This window comes from Cynocephalus volans, chromosome 2 (genome assembly GCF_027409185.1).
Source record: "Cynocephalus volans isolate mCynVol1 chromosome 2, mCynVol1.pri, whole genome shotgun sequence".
In the NCBI taxonomy this organism is placed as follows: domain Eukaryota; kingdom Metazoa; phylum Chordata; class Mammalia; order Dermoptera; family Cynocephalidae; genus Cynocephalus; species Cynocephalus volans.
The window spans coordinates 95,995,198-96,016,653 of record NC_084461.1 but is presented as its reverse complement, the minus strand read 5'-3'; the positions used below and the strand labels follow the sequence as shown (position 1 = coordinate 96,016,653).

Sequence of the window (21,456 nt, the reverse complement as noted above, 5' to 3'; positions counted from 1 at the left end):
ATCAAAATGTAATTTCCATCTACTGGAAGAAAATTTCATTTCTCCAATGAATATAATGCTGTAACTTTGGAAGAACATGTAGTACATAAACAGGCTGATTTTCACAAATAAAAAAGACTGTAAAAGTTAATATGGTAAAACAAGGCTGTTTTGTTGATAAAGACAGAAATGGCAAGTATGTTTGTATTCATGTTGTGTATCTTTGCTGACAATGAAATCTATCTTGAGTGAAGTTTCCAGGTGAATAGAGGAGAAAACAACTTTTAATTGGTCCTATATCTCTTCATGTTAGTAAGCCACCATATAAGTGGTAAAAACATGAAAACAACAAAACACAAACTACTCTTTATTTTCAAAACACTTTTAGAAATAATATTGATTCTGGGAAAGACTCCCTACTACACAATCCAATGAGCTGACTGAAGAAGATACAAAACACTAGAGAAAACATCACTCACAGTGAACGCAAATAGTGTCACAAGGGATAAAGAACACATATCAAAGAAAAATACACAAGCCAACCAACTACCTATAATACTTTGAGTATATATTAATTAGCTACAACAAATCTGAAACCCATGTATGTTTTAGTTTGACTAGTAGCCTGACTTCATATACAATTGTCTTGCCTAAAAAAAGATAAAATAAAATAATGCTACTCTTCAAATAAGGATAAAATGAAAATTCCAAAGGCTCTATTTAAAATTTTCTTTTACCACAAAGTTGTGAAGTGTTCTGAAGTCCAAGATGGGCTTAAAACCCTCCCTGACTTTTTCAGGATCAGGATACCTTCACTAAAATCCTTTTCCTTGTTCCTCTTGTAGTGCACGCTTTATTAATCTGCATTTAGAAGGAAAAAAAATCCGGTTCAGAAGAATGGAAGACTTTGAAATATGCCACATCACCTCGGTCTATGCTCTGAACTGCTTTGAGTTAAATTAGCATTATGTCAGCAATTTCAGAAGACATGATGGACACTGGGAGGAAGAGAAGGTAGAAACTGGATAGAGAACCAAGTTTACAAGAAACCGGAAAAAAATAAATGATGAAAGAAATCTTTCTCATATAATCGTCAATTACTTCCACCCCAATATAAATCACTTGAAGTCACTCATACTCTCAACAGTTAATTTACTTTAACACTTTCATAGTGCATTACTCACATATAACTTCAACCAAAGGGTAAAAAAACTTTGGCACTATAGGAGAATCATTCAAAATTTACATTATCTAGCAGACATACCAAAACTAATGCCAGCTATTTTTGACACCGCTGCATCTCCTTCCCAAAGTTTTTCTTAGTTTATATGAAGTTATGTATTTCCAAGTATCTTAACTAGAAATTATTATAATCCTTTCTAGATTACAAGTGATAGTCCGCATGCTAATTCTGCCTTCATACTGTAAGGTGTCAAAAGATCTCATCATAATTCTACATATATAGGCACATATTTTTCCTCCCCATCTACACTACTCTGATTATGGTCCTTGATGGGGCAAGATGTTGTGAACTACAGGCAAAATTACTTTAATTTCATCAACAAGCAACAAAACTAAAACACAATGTGTAAACTTAATTTATTCTATAATAATCTGATAACAATAAACCAGAACCACACAACTAGTTAAGAAAGTTTGATTTAAAATATAAACAATAAAAAGGCAATTAAAACATAGATTAACAGACAATTTAGCAGGTGTTCTCTGAACAGTAAACTACTTTGCCATTGCTTTTCAAGAAATAAAACTTAAAACCACCATTTTTAATGCAATCTGTTTAATCACTTCCACAAATAAAATCTAAAATAATTTTGGATCTAGGAACAAAATCACAGCAGACTAATTAAAAGGGCCTGAGAAGGAAAACTCTTTTAAAGTTCATGTGAAATTGATGAAAAGAATGATTTAAGATACCATGCTTTGAAAGCACTAGGGAGGCAAATCCCCCACCGTATAACACAAAAACCAAAGTGTGAGATTGAGAATAGCCTAGGGACAAACACTTTCGACAAACTTTAAATAACAGTAAAAATGTATATTATAATTAGTTAATATGCAGCTTTATTGTTTAGGGCAGCCTATCACAAACCTTAAACTACCTGATGCAAGAATTGTAAAAAACATTATTTCGGGAAGCGCATTAGTGGAATAAGGTATTTTTTAAAAATTTGGATAACGAAGAAGCTGAAGTACAGTTTGGGAAGCTGGAACACAGTAAAATCAAGGACTCTTGCAAAAAAAAAAAAAGTCAACCCCTAAATACCTATATGCTCAGGGAATGTGGTGCAAAGGGATGAAGAGTCAGCAGTGCTCAACTAGCAAAGATTTCTTGAGACATTTCCCAAAAGACTTTTGAAAGGAATGGGAATCAAGACAGAAAAGAAAAGTTGAGACACCCAAGTAACAATTAAATCAAGTTACTAGTGTTAATAACAATACAGTGCCATTCACAAGAGTCAAAGTGGTTTCTGTGCTGCACTGTGTCTCTTTTAGTGAACTTGCCAATTATTTTAAGCAATTTCATAATTCTCCCAAAACATCACTCTACAGATCTGCAACCTCTAATCCGTGAACTTCAAAACCTCTGAAAAAAAAACCAAAAGATTTTTTATAACTCATTTGGTGGTAAAACCTAAACTGAACTGCCATGAAGCTATATAGAATATTTATCCTATTTGATCTGAATATTCAGAAATTTTAAAGCAGAACCTGCAGTCTTATTCCATATATGAGCACGGTATCACTCCCCCCGCAACCCCAAATCTCTGAATTCACAAATATATCTCGCCCTCAAGATTTCAAATAAGGCATTGAGAATTCGTATTTAGGGGCAGTCTACACAGCAGAGCCTAAGTCACAGACCACTTAGAAAAGAGACTCTGCCTGTGTAGGTTCTGAACAAGAATCAAGAAATGAAAGGGGCAAGAAAACATGATCACATCCCAGCATACTGCTGCACAAGACAAGAATTCAGAATTAACCTGTCATTGAACAAATGACAGCATGAACCAAGGAATAAGTAACTATGCAAGTAATATAGTTTTACACAGGTCACTAAGAAATAGTAAATGTTTAAGAAAACTGTTTTCATAAAATGCCCTGAATACCTCCAAAATATACATGCTCTTATTTTATAGATTTTACTTCATCTCTTTAATATTTCTTAATTTTGTAGCATCCAATTATAATTCAGTTTTGGAATAAACAGAAATTTTTCAGTTTCATTAATTTAGAAGTATTTGATATTTTTCTACCTAGCTAATAAGAACACGTTTTAAAGAAATTTCTAGCATCCAAGACTGATTTATTCAGCATATACCTGTTTCTACAGAACACAAAACACAACCCCAGTTTCTGAGCTGAAGGGGGCAGGAAAAAACAGCCAATGATTAGAAATATGACAGTTTCTCTTTGATCTAGTTAATGAATCTAATGAGTAGATGCTGCTAGCTGCCTACCCAACAACCACTATCACTTTCTCATTTACTGACAGAAACCAAATTTTATTCAGGATGATAATAGTGCTAGCTTTAAAAAAAAATCAAAATGAACAAAAACCTGATTCCCTATGCTAGGGGTGGCCATGTGGCATAGTTAGGCCAATGAAATGTAATTAGAATTCTAGTAAATAGAGATTCTGAGAAAGTTATGTGTCCCCAATTTAATAAAAGACAGTAGACCCAACTGGCATGATTTTCGTCCTTTGCTCATACCTCTTTCTGAATGGAACACAGATGCATTGAATGGAGAAGCAAGAACCATTGTGAGTCCACAATAACAAGAGTCACAGGCTAATGGTGACAGAGCTAAAAGGTAAATGGAGCATATGGACGTTCAGTCACAAGTCCTAGACTGCCTACTTTGAAGTGTGTTCACAAGAAAAACTGCTTTCTCGTGAAGTCATTGTAATAAGTTATATGCAGCTGAATGAAATACCAAATAAAACACTATACATATAGAAGTAATATTGGGTAACAAAGAAAGGCCAACAAATAACCAAAAACTTAAAAGAAAATAACATTCAATGCAAGATGATTCTAAATCAACAATTTTCCCATAAAAATTCATTACTATAGACAAATTTTACTTAATTGCCTATCAAATATTACACATAACTTTTTTCTCCTAATTTTCACCCTCTCCACCTCTAATTTCTGGTAATTAATTCGGCAAACATCTCCTATGTACCAAGTACTTCTTCCACATTTCAAGCAACTATTCACAACTTCCTTAATTCACACAAGTCATCTCCATTTTCTCTATGGAACTTGAAAGACAGATTTCATAAACACTTAGGCTAAAACTTCATAAGTTACCAATTGCACACTTTCTTTATTACAAAAGCAAATGATAGTCTAAGATAATCTTTTTTTTTTTAAAGAAAGACTTGATATAGAATTTTATGAATGTGGAATATTTAACCAATTCATCATTACTGATGAACATTTAAATCTTCTGCATATCTTTGTCCACAGTTTTCTACATCTCTGTATCTGATTATTTCTGCAGGACAGATTTTCTCTGTAGTGTAATTCCCACCTCAAATGCTCCTAGCACATACCACTAGATTGCTTTCTTCAAACTGCTAGATGCCATGTCAGAATGATAAAGAAGACCCAGCCTAAGCCTTCAAGGGGTTTGTAGCAAGCCTATTCTGAGGAACATTATGCAAGTGTAAGCGGGACAACAGTGGGTGAACACGATGTCCCATGGAGGTATATGAGAACGACACCTAGCCCTGACTCAAGGATCTCAGGGAAAGTTTACAGAGGATATAACATCTAAGCTGAGTCCTAAAAGACAATCAGGACTTAATTAGGCAAATGATATGTGTGTGTGTGTTTGCGTGTATGTCTGTGTGTGTGCACACTCACGTGCATTGAGAGAGGAGGCAGTAGTCGTCCCCCCACCCACCCCTAAGCAGCAAAGGTCTAGAAGTGATAGAACATGGCATGTCAGAGAATTCATAGTCTTTGAGGGGCTGGAGCACATAGTGCAGGCTGGGATGATGTGACAGCTGATTCTAGACAGACCAAAATGCAGACTCCTAAGCCATGTTAAAGAGTTTGGAGCTTATCCTTAGGACAATAGAAAGAAGACAAGTTTTGAGCTAAGGAGTTACAACATCATTAGTTGAGTGCCTGCTAAGTGCTAGGTCCTATACTATAAAGTTTACGTATATAACCTTATTTAAATCCCTCCAACAAATATATGAGGCAGGAATACCTGTCACAGGGTTGTTGCTGTCACCCAGGGGAGAGACAGTAGCAGCCTGAAGCAAGGCAGTGGCACTGAAGATGGAGAGAAGTAGATATAAGTTGAAAGTAAAAGAGAAAAGACAAAGATGATCAGGGTACCCTATGATTTGTTGTCCAAACTAATAACGCTTTTCAGAGTGAAAGAGGCCACTAATGAAAACCTGTAATATATGGTTACTCTAAAGTTAAAAGAGCTTGAGACCATAGAGCAGGTTCAGGTGGGAAGGAAGGGTTCCGTTTTAAACTCGGCTGAGCTGGAGGTGCTAGTGGGCCATCATAGCAGAGCTATCCACCTGGCCTTGGGCATGTGGGTCTAGAACTCAGGAGACTTTTCTCAGCAGAGATACATACTTGAGGAGTTAACCGCACACTGACAGTAAATGAAAGTAATGGAGTAAGAAACATTCCTCTCACCACAAGCTTCTATCTTTTCAATCTTCCTCATGCAGTACATTTAAAATCTGCTATATGATTTTGCCTCTCTATCTCTTTCAAGTGTTAACATAATCTGAAGCTACAGACCTGCAATATTGTTAGTAAACTATCTGTACATTATAAAAGTTCTATCCAAACTAAATGAACATTTCTGTCTTCAGTTTGGTAATAAAATTTATGATACTGATTTGAATTTCAATAAGTCAAATTGTTTCCAATGTCCTTTTAATTCCTCATTTTTAAATTCTTAGTTTTGATTCATCTATCAGTCATCTCAGTTGACTTTATCAAGAAATTTTTTAAAATTTAATTTTAAAAAGAAGGGAAGGGTAACTGTGGTATGTTTTATAACTGCTTTCATATTTGATTTTTTTTTGTAGCCTTCACATATGAAAGACAAGCTTGAGTATTAAACAATTTCAAAATCTCATAGTCTTCTTATCAGAGAAGCCAAAGTCAATCTAGATCTTGCTTGTTCCATATTATACAAAATGTCTTTTTTTTACAGTGCACTTTTACAATGTGTCTTTTTTCCTTTTAATTGAACTAACTTACCAAGGTGTACTAGGGGGTGACTCTCTTTTCATTTATATTATCCAGAACTTAGCCCTTTTCATCTATAAAGGAAGGCCTTCTCAGCTCAGAAAATTTTCATCAATTATATCTTTGATTATTACCTCTGCTGTATTTTTTTCCTAAAGAAGGTCTGTAATTCTTTTGTTGGAATCTTGTCCTCCATACCTATCATCTACTTTTTCTCATTGTTTCCATTCATTTTCCTTTTTTCTGCATTCTTAAAAAGCACCTCCTCGGCTTTTTCTCCTGTCACTGATAACACTCTTTCACAATGTCAGCTTCACTCCTCACATCATTAGTGAAGGTGTCCTGTTATTGCTCCCCTCAGCCCCCAGCCCTGTCAACAATCTTTCCTTACCTCACTCCTCCCCTTTTCCATATCGTCTTGTCATCTTTTCATTTCAGCTTTTCATTTTCTGTTTCACATTTCTTAGGGATAACTCTTAAACTTTTGAAAATTCCAAGTACTTTTTAAAAACTTTTCATCTAGTCTCTGTAATAAATCATTCTAAGAGGCAAGTTGTTGTTCTGAGTCTTCATGCTACTCCTAATTTTTCATCATTTTGCAGGGCTTTTTCACAGGTTTCCTATGATAACCTTCCATTCATTTATCCTCAAGAAGTAGATATCCTCCCAGACGCTGTGTTTGCTAAAGCTACCCTTGGTCTTTTTTATTTTGATATTGGTTGAAGTCCCTCTCTCATCTACAGTTATTTTGACAGATATTTGTTGAGCACCTAAAGTATGCCAGGTATTTGCCAGGGAATTCAAAAGCAAACAAGTTCTCTGCCCTCATGGAGCTGGTATTTTAGCAATGAAGACAGAAAACAAGGAATAAATGTAATAACTAGTTTGTTACCAAAGCCACAAGAATGTAAAGAGAATGCGGTGATGAAGAAAAGAGTGGACAATAAGCTCGCATGCATAGAACCAGTCTGACTACAAGTTCCTAAAAGGCTAATACCCAAGGTGGCTGTGCCTGATTGGTATTCAGTCTTCTATACCAGCTCTCATGTTCTGAACAAATGGAAAGCTTCTTTCTTCAACAAAGAGTATCACAGTATTCTTCTGGCCCATACCACAGGCAACAGCAATTTTCTTCAGCAGACATTTCCCTTGATCAATGATCTACCATCAGTTCCCTACTTGTTCCTGCCTACTTTATTTCTGGCAGATTCGGTCTCCAAATTGGTTTCAAAGTACAGACACAGTAGAAGCCCTCCCATCAATATGATCAAGGCTGGCAATAGAGCTATTAAATGTAAGAGTTAAAGTTGACCTAAAAATAAAAGTTAAAGTAAGAAATCATTAAGATACATATATGTTATTCTTAACATCTTATTTTATCATAAAATATACAAATGTGTATCATTCTAATCTACAACTGTAAGAGAAAAGCCTTTGCTTTGACTGTGGGACCACTAATTGGAGTTGTGTGCCATATTTTCTACGTAACCAAATACATGATAAATCATCTATGGTTTCAAGCTTAGGTTACTCTCAAAAATATTAAGCAATCTGATTGCAGACTACTTCTATATTTTTATGATTTCTTCCCAAGTCTTTGCAGTCATCTCACCAATATTTATCAGTGACTCACCTTTATGAATATTTCCAAAGCCCTTAACTCCACAAAAAAAGGGTCTTTTTACAAGATCAGTTTAATAAAAATTAATCAAAGTATGAGAGAAAAATAGCAAGAATACCTGGTTTAGGAATAAAAAATTGACTCACGATAATCACACAAATGAAAGACTGGAGGAAGTCCATGACCTGCTAACCAGTAGCCTGTTAGTACAAGGCCAGGGTGCCATGGGCACAGAAAAGGAATGGAGAACATCAGCTACTCTATTTGGCCAATTTGGACACTGGTTAATAGAGACTTGAGGCAGGAAGGAAGAAAAATAAGGAATAGCTACCCATCTTCTTAGCCTCAATAAGTAGCACCTTTCTTGTAGAAAAATATTTGTCCACGTTTCTAGGTGATATAGTACCAGAATTTCAAAGCCTTGGGGGTAGACATTATGAAAAGGAAAAAGAAATCAATCTCCATACTTCAAGAAACCTGCATGTTGCTTTTTATTTCTGTTTATCATTGGTCATGCTTTTATTTCTAACTGTTTATCATTGTTCAACAAGTAATTGCATTTTTCAGTCCAGTTCTATCAGCTTTGCAGTTTGTGAATATCTTAGATTGTGACAATAGTTTGACTGTCACACCAAGGTTTTGGTGTTCCTGTAATTGTTCATCATCTTCTATGTTTTCATATGAGCTTTAATGGGAAATTGAGAGAGTCAGCTCAGGGTCCCTAGACAGCCATCATGTAAATTGGAAGTGTCAACTTTTTTTTTTTTTAAATATAATAGGTGTTATTTTATCTAAGTCAATGCAAATATTTCAGGAATTAATACTCATTATTCTTGATGTCATAAAATAAACAGAAGTGCTAAGGGTGGGAAGAACATTGTGAGAAAGATGGAGGTTTTCCTCTTCATTTCCTCCCCAAAGACCTTTATAGTTCCCTGAAAAATTAGACAAAATGCAAGCCTGTGAATGATTTAGAGTGGCAAACACTAGATAAGACTATTTTATGTGGTACTGTGTAATGATTAAAAAATAATAGTAAAATAAAAACCTAAAAAAATAAAAAATGAAGAAAGATTATTTTATGTACCTATACAGACATGAATTCTCCAAAACTAATTTCAACCACTGGTCAATGCAAAAAATTTTAACATATAATTAACAAATGTATCATGTTGATGTATCAGGCTGAAGTACTTTCAGTTTCATAAGGAACTATTGGTTATTTAAATAATGTACTATATTCTACTCAGTCTTTTTGCATAAAGCATCTTTTCTAAAAACATCCCAGCAGATTACAGACAGAATGAAAAGTGTTTCTGGATAATCAGAGAACTGGCCAACCTATGTCCTGAAAAAGTCAAAGTTAAGAAATGATAACGTTGGTGGAACATAGGTGAACATACACAAACACCTTTTATAAGCAACTTAAACAGAAAAGCATCCCAGAGGAGAGTTTATGAACTCATCCCTCAAAAAATATAAATTCATAAATGCGCTATGATATTATTAATGCCCAGATAGGCTTACACTAGACTACCTCAGTTTTTATGTTTTTAAGAATCACCAGTATTATCAGTTAGCAATTCTCCCATCAAAAGAAAATTTCTGAAGGCTTTAAAGGTAAGGATATTTCAGCTCTTCTCAGAATAACAGAACTTATGGAGGGCCCCGGGTGTCAAATCCTAGTCAAATCATGTACTCTATTACTGCCTTGAATTTCTTTGGGATAATTTTAAAATGCAGCCCACCATTTTCAAGAAAAGAAGCATTTAATCTTCCTGACTTTATACACTTATTTTTCTAATAACTAATGTGAAGACATTCCTATACCAGTATTCCAGTACATGACAAGATTTGAGCTTAAACCATTATAATTCATGAGCAATAAATAAACACAGTTCTACACTAATTATCACTGCTCACACTTCTCTATCTCCCCCACAGGCAAGCACAAGGCAAGCTCCACCTGTATATTTACAGCTCTTTTCATCAGACTCATTTCTCAGACTACAGCCACCTTGGTTCAAAGTCATGGAATCCTGGTTCCACCTTTGAGCTACAATGCTTCCACCAAAACTATGTTAGAATAAATAATGCTGCCAGAATCTCAGTGGTTAGAATTCTATTTTCCTAGAAATTCCATTTCGAAACAATCAAAATAACACTGTGAGCTTGGTCTTCTTCATTTAAAACTTATGATCTACAACTGGTTAGATATACTACATACTTTCTCAGATACATTCTTACTTGGTATAAAAATACATTAAAGACATGGTAACAAGTGAAAAAAAATCATGTAAAGCCCTAAATCCCATTACACTAATAAATAATTATTGCCAGAAAAACTGTTTATAATAACAATATTAAAAATACAAAATGCTGAATCAGGCAAATACATTATGTCAGTAACAACAAAAGACTTATGTGTAAAAACAGATCTGATAAGGTCAACTCATTTAGCTATTTGGGAATATCTTTTGTACTCACTCATTCTGAAGACCCCCACCCCCCCCATGCAATCTCAATGAAGTTAATTCTATAAGAATGAAATTATGCTGAGATGCAAACTAAAATATTTCAGGTCTAATGGTATGAAACTCTAAAATTTCAAACAAGCAGTTACACAAATTCTAAGCTCTGTTGAATTATTTATTTTTATTTACAGTAGTTCTTATTTTATTAAGAAACAGAGTGACACCCAACCTCCAAATATTAGATGAAATATCTGGGGAGAATACATACCAGGATATCACATTTTTATATAGTATGTGAATCACATTCTATGCATATCTGGTATCTGAAGCTTAATATCCTCTTCAGTCAATATTTAAATGTATTTCAACAAATCTTTATATCAAATTATTACTATATTGAATATAATACCACAGGCATGGTAGTGGAAATAAGTGAAAGAAATAGCTCCTACCTTCAAGAAGTTTATAATCTAGTGGAATTAACTTCAAATAATTATACTGGCAGAAATAAGCCAGTGTCAATTGCCAGCTACATGAGTGAGACATTTTGGACCTGATTCAGATGAAAATTTGGGGCCAGTGTTACAATGGGATGAGACTTTGGGAATCTTGTGTGCACATGGGTGGTATGTGAGTTGCAGTAGCCAGAGGGTGAATGTTGATGGGTAGTCTCCCAAGAGGAATTCCATCATTCCTTTTGCTTCCTATACATACATGCTCCTCACATCGAGAAATGGAGAATAATTCTGCTCCCTTTGGATACTGGCTAAACTTAGTGCTTGTTTGACTAATAGAATGTAGTGTAAATGACCTTCTATAACTTCCAAGGCTAGGTCCTAAGAAGCCTTGCTGCTTCCACCCAGAATATTCCCAGGTGTCCCAACTCTTGGGACTCTCATTCTTAAGAATTCCTTCTTCAAATCAGCCACTATGGTTAGGGAAGTTCAAGTCATATGGAGAGACCATGTGTAAGCAATGGCAGTTGACAGCCTCAACTGAACCTTCAGCCAACAGGCAGCAGTAACTTCCAGCAAAGTGAGGGAGCCCTCTTGGACATTCAGTTCAGTCAAGCCTTTGTGGAAGTCTAGTCTGACCTACAACTGAATACAATGGTACGAGAGACCCCAAGAAAGAACTGCCCAGCATTTGTACAGAATCATAAGAGATATAATTAAGTTACACTTAAGACACTAAGTTTTGGGGTAGTTTGTTATGCAACAGACTACTAAAACATTTGACTATCAGGTCAGACTCTCCTCAGTAAGCAATAAGAATTCCCTGGAGAATGTTGACATCAGAAGCACCTTTCTCAGAGCTCTGCTTTGGGTAGTTTCCTATGATAACTACATGTAATAAGTTAAGGGTATAGAGAAATTGAAGATAAAAGGGCAAGAAATCAAGCAAAGCATAAAGGATGGCCTAGTACCAGGCAGTAACAGGAAAAGAGGATGGATATCAGAGATGAGAAAAGGTAAAATCCGAAGACTCTCCGATTGGTGAAACTTAGAGAATAATAAAAGGTAGAAGTCAAAGTGGGTTCTGGGGTTTCAGAACTCAGACAACTAAAAAGAACATGATGACAGTAATTAAGATTAGAATACAAAAGGAAAGCATGCATGGACAAAACCAGAGAAAATTAAATTAAAGGTGTCAGGAGGTCATCCAGGGAAAGCCATTCAATAAGCAAATGTCAATAGGGGTATTAAAGGCCTTTTCCAGAATTAAGTACTTTTTAAATCCAGCTGACATTCTCAAGTCACCCAAGCCCAGAAAACATTGACTTCTCTGTGTCTCCACATTGTTAACAGTTTGTTTTCATGTTAATTCCTCTTATTTTTGGCAAAAGAGAGAGACAGAAAGAAGATTACTTAGCAGTAAACACCTCGCTAAAAATTAAAAGCATTTAAAGGTATATTTGTAATAGTTCTGTAATAGTGGTTTGAATAAACTACTCTCAAACAAAAAAAAGATTCTACTTTAAGAATTAAGTTTTCAGATATGTAGGGGTTATCTCAATATAATTTTGATTACATACTTGGTGGAATTTTGAATTAATTATCCACCTTAAACAAAAAGTTCCTTTACAACTTGTCAAACCATGTGGCTTCCTGGCATACAAAGCTGATTCCTGCCTTGCCTGAACAGAAGGAATATTGAAAAAGAAGGCTGAATTCTCTTCACCTGTCTCAGACTTTTTACATTACATCATAAGTGTCTTCCAAGTCCCTAATTTTACAAGTATTTTTATTGTTTCTTTCTTTAGGAAACTGTGGATGAAGAGAAAAATCTTCTCACACTTAAGGATTACTTAAGGCTAGGCAATTTATGACTTGTTCAGGGTGCCCTAACATTAACTCTTACTTGTATCTGTGTTCTAAACAAAAACTATGAACTCACACACTAAATAGCTCACGTAACCTCGACAACTAAATGAGGTACATCAACATGTATTAATGTCACTTTCAGCAGATTATGGGCTACTTTTTAAATACTCACAAACTAAATTTTCATAGGTTATAGCTACAATTAATAATGCCAACAGCACAGTCAAATTCATTTACATGTATTAAACCCTGTGGATTTAGATTAGTATTTCTCAACCATTTTTACATTATCACCTCCCTAAGAACTCTTTTTAGACATTTATTTCCTAATCACCTCACACACAATGTTAATACCACATATAAACTAATTATCTTTTATGTACAATATCTGTGCTTTACGTATTAACAAGAATAATTTTTTTTTTAAATCCCCCAGGAACCAATTTTCACCCTACTGGGGAGGATATCTCCCTCACTGAAAATGCATGGTTTCATTAGATTACTAATGTGTTATTCCAATAGGAACTATGCTTATAATTACAATAAAGTTAAGCCATAGAGCAACATACAAAACTCATGAAAAACATGAGAAAGACTCATAGCAACACTTCTACAATTTCCAATTTAAAGACTGAGAAGTGTAATTATCTAACTTTCAGGGCCGGCTATATGAAACTATCACATTCTTTCATTTTAAAGGCCACTATCATCCCACCATTCTTCACTGATTTTACTGAGAGATAAGTAACTAAGAGAATTTGTAGTTAACAAGTAAGTATGTAGATTTTAAAACCAAAAATATAAGTAGATCTATTCATGAAGATCAAAAGTACAAAACAGATAATAAACATAAAAATAACCTAACTATGGAAATAGTAACTCTGACATTTGATAGAAAGAACTGTAAAGAAATAATAGTAAGATGAAGAACACTATTTAAATACAAACTGTTTATAGAAGTACCAAAAAATAATCATTTTACTAACAACCTCAAAAATTCCATTTATGTTTATCTATAATTAAAATTCCTCAGTACTGTAGCTCAAATATATTTTTCTCTTTTATAAATACACCTGTATCTCTTAACTTTCTTCCTCTAGTATAAGTAAGGCTAACTATCAACTATGGCTTGCTAAGGCTGCGACAGTAAAGTTAGGAGAGAAACCAAAGGGATCATCTTTTTCTCTGACCCATTACGGTCCCAGCCCCACCTCATCCCACCCACCCTAGTACACACCAACAGGGAGACTAATGAGGTGGGGATGGAACACGAATCACCTAGCAAGTGCATGTTATTCTTATAATCAGCAAAAACAAAGATCTTCCCCCACCCACAAAAATATAAAAAGAAAAAAAAGTTAACAGATGAGAGCGTTAGACCTAAAGCCAAATACATTTACTAATGCCACAGCTTATTAGGGACACAATATTTAAAGAACAAGCATGTAACCCCAAATGCATTAAAACATTACTTATTTTAAGACAAACATTTGATAATTGTATAATTGATATTTCTTTTGGTGTCATTAGCCTTTCATTCTAACTATGACCTGACAATCTGAAAGGTCTGAAGACTTCAGCAATGCTACTGAGAACTTTAGTATTACTAAAAAACACTTAGCTTCTTGTTCTAAGGTATAAGCTGTATATGTCTTAAGTCTCTACTTACTGAAGCAATTTACACAGTTAAGGATTTAGTCTACACTCAATCAAAATCTCACCTCAACTAGCAATTGTAAATTTTCTATAATACTTTGATTCTATTTATTTTGTAATAATCTTAATAAAGTATACTTGGTTAAAATCATGAATTAATCATTAAAATTATTCTTTTATCCTACAATTTGTTTGAGGTGATACTAAATTTATCAATTTAGACAGTAAAAAATTGTATTACAAAACTACACCATGTGCCTGGGTCTACTGGGTAATGATCAATAGATAGCTGGTTATTAAAAACAGACTTCTAGATGATTCAAGAATTACCAATAAAAACATAAAGCACTTCTTTGTAAATGAGAGACAGCCACCAATTAAATGCCCTGGTTTTAGGTCAATGAACACTCTTCCCATTTACTTTTGCACAAATTAATAGTGCTAAAACAAGGTAGTTTAACCATTCAAAAGACAGTTTTCTAGTGAACAATTTACAGTAGGAAGCCTGATCTTCTAATAGTAACGAAGTTTCAACTTTCATTTAAAAAAAGAACCAGGGATTAATGAAAACAAGGTAACTAAATGAAAGATTAGTCAAAAAAGGATATAATAAAAAAAAATCAATATTACGAAGATAGAATTTTTTATCATAAGCTACATATTTATCATCCCATACTTCACATCTATGAGAAATATTGTTATCATAGTTTATTCAGTAATCAATGTACCAAGCACTGGGTTAGATATTCACATGGATCATGACACAGTCTTGGAAGAAAATCCATTTTTCTCAGAAATATTTTTTAAATTAACCAGTTAATTAAATGAAATATTGCCTCAGAATATACCCTGACTAAAGACCAGAACCATGAAAACCAAAAAAGTTAAGCCAGAGAAGTGGTAAAGATTTATGAGAAATTATAAATTTACCTTGGCTTCGCACTCAGCTTTATTATATTTTTCTGTGGCAGAGAATCTTGTGATTTTTGTTTCAAATCCTATAAAAATGAACAATAATTTTTTATTTTACTTTTAAAATTTAAGTTTCAAAATTAGCTTGCAAAAATCTTGAAAAGGGCATAATAAGGAAAATAAAGTCCTTTTTCCAGCTATATAAAGTCCATCAAAATTCAAAACAAACAATCCTTGTTTATGTGTGTGCACACACACGTGTTTTCATGCTTCAAGTACAACATACCTTACAGGGGCTAGAGTCCATAACAGGTAATTTTCCATTTAGGAACCAAATAAATCAGAGTTCTAGAGACAATTTTACAAAAAGCTTTACTACTTTACTTTTGTATCATGTTTCATATCCTTAAGAAATATGTGTCTATTTCTTGTATTTTTTATAACAATATGAAAATATATAATCATGAATTCATCACAATCATCAGTACATGAAAATATTGAAGCTATATGATACCAGATGTGTAAATTCAAATTAGTGTAGAATTCCAAAGCCCATCATTCATAATAGATTCTAATGATAAATAAATAACAATTTTAAAACATCTGAGTTGCCAAGCAGAAGTGTAATGAGAGTTACAGTGAACCATTTTCTCAACTGTCTTCCTTGCTGCAGGACAGCATGTTCTACCTTTCAAAGCACTGTTTTATTAGATCTTCTGACCCTACAACAGCATAAAGTAAGGCAGATATTATCACCCCATTTTACAGAGAAATGAATGAGGGCTCAAAGATGTTAAGTAACTTTTTCAAGGCCCATACAATCAGGTACAGGGCTGAGGCTAATTCTTTAACTGCTGCTCTATTGTTACTCGTATTTCAGCACTACCCATAGCACTTCATGGACTCATCCTAAAACCAGAAGACCATTCAAATTCAAGGTTAGCAAGAACAGATTAAGGACTTAACAAAAACTCAAATATGAAGGGGTTTCTAATGAAAGCCAAACTACAATAACTAATTATAATGTCCAGTTGCCCTACAATGTCATCTTAATAGTGTTCTAAAATATATTTCATATACCTTGAAATAAGTTCATTGTTCTATTTTTCATATCTACATTTAGTCAGAACAAAATACAGATCAGAAATCAAATACAAACACACTTATAGGAAAGAAAGAACATACCGGTAATTTATATAAAGAGTTACAAATTACTTCAAATAATGTACAGAGAAATAATTATATTTAAATGTCTCTTTTCATTAAGCTTCTCATACCCTTCACTAATCCAAGCAAAAGAATCACACATTCTTATGATGAATATAGAGGAGATCAACTAACCATCTCTAGGATGTTATCAGAAGAGTAAGCATTGTATGTGTGTTTGTCTTTCAAAATAAGAAGAAATGCAGAATCTCCAATTATCTTCTCCAAAACCATCAATGAATGAAAGAGTCTGTAAACCAAAAAATGTATTAGTCTGAGAAGTAATTTAAAAATCTGCATACAATATTTTGTGTCTTTATTAATGGCCAAACCACCAGTATCTTGATCTTGTATTCACAAAGTGACATCTTTAATAAATCTATAATGAACTGGCTCTTTTTATCCCAGAACTAAGTCCTTAGGGGGGAAAAAAATGGTTAATCAGAAGAGATCACTGATAAGGGCTCATTTAAAATTAAAAACTTTCTGTACACACCTGAAACCCAAGAACTTACTACTTATATTTGTATGAATATTGTACCAAACAATGAGAACATCCAGTATGATCACCCCAATAGCTTTAAGGCAGTCTAATCAAACAGCAACGATTTGCTACTTTACTTTAGAAAAAACTTTAACCAGGGTTGAAATAGCAAAAGAAAACATGAGTTAACTCTTGGTTCACAAAAAAATTCAATCAGTATACAAGCCATTCCCCCAAAATTAAAATAGGTATTTTCTTGAATTTAGTTTTATGTTCTTGTTCAAAAAAACTAGAAAAAAGAGAGTGTTTCACAGATCTGAAAAATGAAATTGTCTTCATCCTTGTTACTTTTCTTGGTCCCTGAAATTACTAACTGTATTCAAATTGTATTTTTATATCTAAGGAATGAAAAAGATGTTTAAGATTCTACTGATTCAAGATCAATTCTGAATATAACCTCACATCACCAGCTATTGCTGAAGCAATACTCATGAGAAAAGAACCTGCTTGAAGTTTTTGTCAAATTCAATCACATTTAGGGTTTTACAGACCAGGCATCCCTAAGTAAACTCATATTGGAGAAATCTGTAGAGAATCCTCACTATTCATGTTTTCAATCAACCATAAGAATGAATCTATTATGTTTATAAAGTGATTACATTATATTCTCCAATACAGGAAGCAACTTTGGATCTATGCCTTAAAGATATTTTTGTTGTCATGCAACAACAAAAAATCTGTAAGAGAATGAGAAATAGCTTCTTTTTGCAGAGCATTGAAGTTTCCTTCAAAGATATGAGTGATCATGATCAATAAGTTATTAATTAAACACATTTACATAGTAAATCTATAAGTTTAATACTAAGATCTTATGGATTTTAGTTCATGCCATCATTCAATTAAATTTTTCAGTATACTGAAATATTTCCCTAGATAGTACTAAGCGTCCTCACCAGACTAAATAATCATATACCAAACTAAAAGAACATAAGAATTAATACAGTTCTGTTATGGAAATAAGGCCCTCAATCTAAGTATATTACTATTATCTACATGACTATCTTTATTAGGCAGACTGAACCTGAAGAATAAAAGTCATGTTCTCCACCATTAAAGAGTCCTAATTAAACTGAGAGAAAACCAAGAATCAATGTTTGCATCTTAAAGGCACACACACAGCCTTCTAAATGAGATGAGCACTAAAGACTACAGCACAACATTCCCCAAACACTTTCTCAGGATGTATAAAGCTGTTTTGTTTAAAACAGAACAAAATGTAATATGGTAAATAAGTTTATGAAACACTGGGTAAAGTAAATTTTAAATGTTTCAACATTTCATTAATATGGGATCTTTCAGACTCTCTAATATTTTAACATGCACTTATCCTATTAATACAGAACACAGTTCATGTCTGTCATTCAATAGTTTGGTTTCTATCTTAGGACTCTCATACTCACCTTCTGTTCAGTTTTCTCCTCCCAACCTAATTACAAGTTAGGAATAATTGGCACAATTCTAAAACATTTCTGTAATTAACCTCATCACCATTTCTTCTTCCCTTCCACTTAAGCCCCATTATCTACTTTTAAGGTAAACATCCATTATGAACACTATCCCACTCTAATTCACTTTTCATGTCATGATTAGAATTAACCAAATAAGCCATGATGTATTCTTGCTCTCCAGTTTACAATTACATTAACCTCCAATCTACTGTTGTGAGCATAACTCTTGAGTCACCCTAGGATGGCAGAGGAGAAAGCTAGAAGGAACTGGACCCCTGATGACATTGTGGAGCTGTCATACCTGAACTGGATACCTGCAGATTTCTTTCACATGACATAAAAATAAGCAGGACAGGATCTTTTTCTGTTTCAGGTTGCTATTACTTGCAGCTAAATGCAATACCTAACTCATACACTTGTTCACAGGGACATTTCTGCCAACATCTGAATTAACAGTGGTCAACAATACAAGTACAGAGAACACCAATGCTAGCTGCCTCTTTGTTTATAATTCTATAACTTGTGTTTTGAATTTCCTCCTTAAAATGTCTGTGCTAATGACTTGATAATAGTTTACGACTTCTCAATGAAGTGTGAAGTTCTCGCAAACCAAATTTACAAATGTCAAGTACAGTTTGAGAATCACTGTCTTTTTTTCTCTAACATGCAATTCTGTATAGGGATGTTTTGATAAGCTAAAAGCAATACAAAACTTAAGGAGAAACTAATGACAGGCCTTCAGGAAAGGTCATGAGACAGAAAATGTTCTGTAGCAAAATCTCAATGATCTGCACCCAAATCACTTACAATGTAACAGCCAGAAAGAACAAGCAGGCAGTGTAGGAGAATGACTTCTCTATGTCCTCTCAGGAGCTATGCTCTGCTCTCATTCTAAGCAGCTTCACTTTTAAATTCTCAATAAACCAAGAAGGTAGAAGGAGGTGAAAAAGATCTGACCTTACTTTCAAAAATACTTTCTGTGGGAGATTACTAACATCATTACCATTTAATGAGTGTTTTCTACTTTAAGCCCAGCTCAATCTCAATAGATGGATGCCAAATAAATTTGCCACAAGAAAATTCAGAAGATATTCAAGATATTACCTTGAATATATATTTTTAAAGACTCAAATCAACTGATAAAACTTCAAGAATATCCTTTTCTTCTAATTTTTAGAAAGTCAAAATATTATAACTAAAAATTTAACACTTACTACAATTAGTAATATCAGTTGTGGGTTAACTTTAAATGTTGATTTTATGTGCTGTTTACACTTTTCACATACAGGAGTAGTTATACTAAAGAAATTCACTTTTTAAATCTATATTGTAAGAAAATCACAGTATATTTTAAATGATTTTAAAATATCAAAGCATACCATTGTTGATAGAAAAAAAAAATCTTAGAGAATAAACTATAGTAAAAAAAAAACCAAAACTTTTGATGTCAATATCCAGGCCATCCTTTTCCATTCCCAATTGCTTATATCATCCTTACGTGTCAAGGTTTCTAGGTCCTTCTCCTTCCTGTCTATGATTCTCAGCTTATTCTTTTTTGTCATTGTTCTTCTTAAAAAAAAAAAAAAAAAGAAGTTCCAAGAACAACTGGATATGAAATAGGATGAGATTAAACTGATATAATGAAGTTAGTGCTCTTTATCTCCCTGAAATACAACTATGATTTATTTGATGCCAAATCCCTTGCTAAGAAGATAAAGATAACCCCAATTAACACACAGTATTTAGGAGAAAATAGGATCAGCTTTATTATAATGTTTTAGTACACGATCTGAAGAATTATGCTGCAATAAGAAGTTGGGGCAGTGAGAACTCTGTCAACAGATTTCTTAAAAAAATGCTTTGAAAACTGGTGATATTTTGCTATAGCAATACTTAGGCAATATATCATTATTAATGTGGTCTAATAAGCACTAAAAACTTCATCAAAAGATATAATATTATGATTCAAAATTTTAAAATATTGTAAATATGATTCAATATTTAAAAATATTTAAAGATCATTTTTCTATTACATTACCTTGTACCATAATCCACAACCACCCAATCTTTGGCGGTTCCTGTTATAGCATCATGATGTTGGAACAATCCCAAATTCCTTCTGGCTTCTGTCAATGTCGTGTAATGTGACGATGAAAGAAATTTATTTATCTTGTATTTCTGAGCTTGTTTCAGGGCGAAATAGTAAAGAATTTCAGCAGCCCTAATTGCATAAAACCATCATTAATTTTTATTTCAAAACAAATATTTTATTTTATAATCTAAAATATGTAACATTGAGACTTTTTAAACATGACTTTTTAAAAATCTACAATTTCAGTATAATTTATAGAAAAGATACTGATAATAAACACTTCTATAAATCCACCAAGGTATCCATCTAATATATCTAAGTTCTCAATCACCAAATAACACCATGTCTATACATGCCTATACATGTTATAGACACGGTATCAAGGGTCCTTGTTCTAGATGACTCTAGGAAGAAGCCAGTACCTGTTGGCACCAAGATGGGTTTATTTATGTATACCACAGTTAAAAACTATCTGAACACTGCAGTAAGAACTGGATACATGTCTCTGTCCTTTCCTCTCTCCAAGAGCAGCACAGACATAAACCATAAACATTACCAGAAAGCCATTTACTCTCACATGTACATTACAAGGAGAGATGGTGGGGAAACACACGGTCATCTGAGTGCGACACTGGGCAGGGAGGAGAGGCAGAAAATGATGGCCCAATAATAGCTCACATACAAGGGTTAATTTCAGTTTTGAATGATACCATATAACGAATATGGAGAATTTAACAATGTAAATTAAAACAATGATCAATAGGATGTCATTTCTCACTTATTTTAAGGGAAAAAAAGCTCTTTAGTCTAAAAATAGCTTTTGAACAACAATATGGGGGCTAATGATTTCCACCTTTTATTTTTTTTTTACCAGAGGATATGGTTCGAGATAGGTTTCTAAAATAGTTCAAAGGGAGACATGGCTTGAAAAGTATAAGAAGGT

General features: G+C 33.6%; 1 protein-coding gene across 2 annotated transcripts in view; it reads right to left on the bottom strand.

Moving 5' to 3' along the window:
- The window catches only part of MAN2A1 (mannosidase alpha class 2A member 1), a 164,475-nt gene that overhangs the window by 61,506 nt on the left and 81,513 nt on the right, over window positions 1-21,456 (bottom strand). For both annotated transcript variants that reach the window (XM_063085636.1, XM_063085638.1), the window contains exons 10-12: window positions 20,460-20,642; window positions 16,565-16,679; window positions 15,242-15,309 (exon numbers count right to left, since the gene is read on the bottom strand). In XM_063085636.1, coding sequence (XP_062941706.1) covers window positions 15,242-15,309; window positions 16,565-16,679; window positions 20,460-20,642 — 366 coding nt within the window. The remainder of the gene's footprint in view (window positions 1-15,241; window positions 15,310-16,564; window positions 16,680-20,459; window positions 20,643-21,456) is intronic.